Raw genomic sequence first — 4,570 nt, forward strand, 5'->3', positions numbered from 1 at the left:
CATAACCCTACCCCTACCCCTACCCCAACCCCTACCCCTAACCCTAAAACTAAACCCTAACCCTAACCCCTAACCCAAACCCTAACCCTAACGCTAAGCCTATCCCTAACTGTAACCCTACGCCCTAACCCTAACGCTAACCCTAACCCTAAAAGGAAACCCTAACCCTATCCCTAACACTAAACCTGAACCATAATCCTAACCCCAACGATAAACCTAGGCCTAACGCTAACCCAAACCATAACCCTAACCTTAACCCCAACCATAACCCTAGCCTTAACCCCTAATCCTAATTTTAAGCACTAACCCTGATGCTAATCCTAACCCCGACCCCTAACCGTAATCCCGAACCCTAATCCTAACCCTGAACCCCAACCTGAACCCTAATGACCCTAACCCTAACTCTAACCCTAACCCTAACCCTAATGCTACCCCAAACCTAATACCGTAACCATAACACCTCACCCTAAACCTAATGCGAAACCTAATCCTAAAATTAAACCGCAACTCTAAACCTAAACCCTAACCCTAAAAATTAATGCTAACCCTAACCCAAACTGAAATCCTAACCCATAAGCATAAACCCAACCGTAATCCCTAACTCTAACCCTAACCCTAACCCAACCCCTAACCATAACCCTACTGATAAGCCCTAACCCTAATGCTAACCCTAACCCCAAACCCTAACCCGTATCCCGAAGTCTAACCCTAACCCTGAACCCCAGCCCTAACTCTAACCTTAACCCTAACCCTAACCCTAACCCTAATGATAAGCCCTAACCCTAATGCTAACCCTAACCCCAAACCCTAACCCATATCCCGAACTCTAACCCTAACCCTGAACCCCAGCCCTAACTCTAAGCTTAACCCTAACCCTAACCCTAAAACTAAAACCTAACCCTAAACCCTAACCCAAACCCTAACCCTAACCCTAAAACTAACCCTAACCCTAACCGTAACCCTAAGCCCTAACCCTAACCCTAACCCTAAAATGAAACCCTAACCCGATCCCTAACCCTAAACCCAAACCATAATCCTAACCCCAACCCTATCCCTAACCCTAACGATAACCCTAAGCCTAACCCTAAACCTAACCCTAACCCTAACCTTAAACCTAACCCCTGCCCCTAACCATAACCCTAATGATAAGCCCTAACCCTAATGTTAACCCTAACCCTAAACCTAACCCTCACCGTAACACTGAGCCCTAACCCTAACCCTAACCCTAAACTTAATCACAAACACTATAACTGATGTAAATGAGCAATATCAGGGCAGCAAGTCAGGTTCTTTAAATCCTTGCTTTCTCTCTTCCCTTCTCTCTTCTTGCTTTCTCTCTTCCGTTCGAGGAGATTTCCGTTCGAGGAAGCTTTAGCTAGTTTTATTATATTGTCTGTCTTAGGAGGAACAGCCACTTCTACTTTCCGCTTTGTCTTGTCAATTTTTGCTTTTGGCTTATCCTTCTCTTTTTTCTCCTTTTCAGACATCGGCTTGAAAACAATAGAATCTGCTTCCATAGGCTCATCTCTCACAGGGGTGGCATCATCTCTGCTTGGGACCATGAACAGGGAGTCCATTTTAACGTCTTCTGCTGGAACTGGCTCTCTTGGTTTTCTCGCACCTGCTAACAACTCAGCATTGGGAAATCCTTCATCCTCATCCCTTTTTCTTCTCTTTTTATGCTTATTTCCTTGGCCATCTCCCAGTGGATTTTTCACCTCCTTGTCTTTTGATTCTGTAGGATCCTTGATGCCATGGCTCTCTCTTTCAGAAGGTTTTTCAGGGTAATTTCCAGCTATATTGTGATTTTGGTGGCTCTGCCAAGCAGGATAATCCTCCCTACGTCCCCGAGCATATGGTGAATTCTCTTGTCTGGTCCCAGGTGGACCAAACCTACCTGGAGAAGAGTTCTCTCTGTTTACTGGAGGGTGAGGTTGAGCGCCAACAGCATAGCCCTTGTAAAACTTTCCATGCCATTCTCTGTAGTTCCTTTCCCATTCCCGGTACCTTGCCTTTTCAAATGGATCTCTCAAGTCAAGAGATCTGCCATAGTAAGCTTTCAGATCATATGGTGGAACTTCTCTGTATCTGTTAAAATACTCCCTTCCTCCTTCCCCTTGAGGTATAGTCTGTTTAGTGGGAGACTGGCCTCTAAATGCTGGAGATCTTGACCATGAATGGCATCTTCTGTATGGGGGTGACCTTGACCTTGAATGCTGATAACCGTGTGACCTTGACCTAGAACGATAGTTACGCCTCTTCCCTTTGCCTCTTCTTGGATACGGCAGCAATCGCGAGTAGGAACGAGAATGGGAAGGACTAAATGAGCGAGAGTAGGAGCAGCGAGTGCAGGAAGAACCTGATCTTGATGTGGAGCACGTAGACGAACTTGTAGAGTAAGGGGAAGCACTATAAGGAGACTTGGACCTGAAAAAAACCACAACACACAAAAAAAGAAATGAAGTTAATTCAAAACAGTCATTCTCCCCAATGTTTTTCCTCCCAAATTTGGTTTGGGTTTTTTCTCCTCTCCATACGCTTATGTCAAAGCTTCCTTCAGCTGCTGACATAATGCTACTGCAAATTGAGGAATTTGATAAAATTTTTCAATTCCATTTGTCTTGTTTTAGTTATGCATGTTTACTATCTGCAACGAAAAATTCTATTGGAAAAAACACTGTCATTTTTCCTTATGTCAGATGCACTTTGGTGTAACTGCAGTCCGATATGCTGTTGAAATACAAACATGAAAACCAAGGCAACTTCATTGAGCCAAATACTTCCTCCTCTTTAAGTCTCCGTTGTTCTCTGTAAAACTCCTCCCTAGATAAGGGAGGCCAATGGCATCCTGCCAACGTAAGCATTTTTCTCCCTGCTTTCTGTTCATTAGAGACTACGCTCATTTCCTGATCCTCATACTTGCCTTCCACATCCTCACCCCCAACAGTTCATTCAGTCTTCTCTCCTTATACTCGGCTTTGCACCTGTGGATGGAGGCTGCCCACACTTGAAAGAGACTCCCATCTCCCGTGGGCCAAGTGCCCACTGCTCCTCTGCCACTCCTTGATACACTTAATACATCACACTTCTGATCTTCCAAGTACTGCACAGATATTAACTAATCTTCTCTGGCACTTCTTTTAACTTCTTCCACATACGCTTCCTATGTTGTTGCCTCATCATGAGGTATTTGGCCTGGTCCTGTCCCTGAATTGTTGTTTTCTTGCTGACTGAATTGGAGATATCAGATCCTGGTTTTTCTTTTGATTTACCTTTAAGATTTTATAAACACAATGCACTCTTACAATCTATCTATAACAAACATATAGCGAAAGGAAGGACTAGCTTGACGCTGCAGTAATAGGTAAAACAGACTCCTCTCTCTCCAACTGAGAGAAAGCACCTTGGCTATGTGAGATGACTAAATTGAAGAAATTCAAAATTGTCATAAAAGAACAGTGTTGACTTTTCCAACCAGTTGCTCATTCAGTATCAACTAAGTTGTTAAAAAAAGAATGTTGGAGGCTGATTCCTATTGGGAAATCAATTTCTTCAGCCCTATTCAGCCAGTAATGGAAAAGGTGGCTTTCCATCTGATCCTTTAATTATCTTTAATTTTTATAGGTAATTATGGTTTCCTCAGAAAGCGTTCATTTTTCAGAGTCCTGTTTTCAGTCATGTACCGGAGTTTTATTTTAAATAACCTTAGTGGAAGCAGAGATGCCCTTTGTAAAAGCCAATTCAAATGAAGCCATTTAAAAATTAATTACCACTTGGATTCTCCACAACTATCTGTGCATACTTGCTTCATTATAAATCAGCTGTTGTATAAGTTATGCGTTATACAGCCTCTTTTAACAGGTGACAAGGAGTCATCTACTGAATTTCTGTAGAATACTTACACTTCCCAGCCTGGTCTGCCACCTGCTGAGCGAACTGGACTGGCTCTCATTGGATGACCTTTTGGAGCGGGGAGAGGAAAAAGAAAGAAATCCCATTCAGTTCCTCTGAAGGTAATTTTTTTAAAGAAATTCTGAAGTTACAGTTACTTACCAGTTGTGGGTATTGCTTGTCCTTGGGGGCCCAGAAGACTTGGTAATGCTGGTTGTCTTTGTACAGGAACCTGATAGACATCTCAAAAAACCATTAGTAGGCTTGAGTTCTGAAGGTTTTAACCAACTCTCCCGTGGAGAAGAATGTGGATTAAATGCCTAACTATCCGTTTGTTGCAGACCACAGTAAGTCACCAGAGTTGGCTAGATCATTTTCTATGAAAGAAATGAATCCCACCTCTCCTTTGCCAGAGGGTGAATGTAAATTGCAGGCTCAGGGTAAAGTTCGTCTCCGAGTAACTACATTTTATAAATGGAAGAAGTCTATGTTACAGCTCCTACAAAACGAGATCCATGACAGAAACACAGAAGCGCTACCAAGTGCATTTTAAAACAGCCGCTCGTGTCAGCACACAGCAGTATTTTCTTAGTTTATAGCAACAGGAAAACTTCAGTCTGTTTCACACATGGGATTTGATAAAAGTCAGAGGGGGCGGAAATCTCAGTCCAACAGCTAC

General features: G+C 43.0%; 1 protein-coding gene across 1 annotated transcript; it reads right to left on the reverse strand.

Moving 5' to 3' along the window:
• Positions 1–246: 246 nt before the first annotated feature.
• On the reverse strand, positions 247–2,427 carry LOC142076598 (E3 ubiquitin-protein ligase RBBP6-like; the record flags this gene model as incomplete). Its single annotated transcript, XM_075138891.1, has 2 exons — positions 247–251; positions 1,304–2,427. Coding segments are annotated over 2 exons (1,129 nt in total), but the record flags the coding sequence as incomplete, so codon positions are not given.
• Between the last annotated feature and the right edge of the window lie 2,143 nt (positions 2,428–4,570).

The sequence above is a fragment of the Calonectris borealis genome, unplaced genomic scaffold (assembly GCF_964195595.1).
Source record: "Calonectris borealis unplaced genomic scaffold, bCalBor7.hap1.2 HAP1_SCAFFOLD_68, whole genome shotgun sequence".
Lineage (NCBI taxonomy): Eukaryota > Metazoa > Chordata > Aves > Procellariiformes > Procellariidae > Calonectris > Calonectris borealis.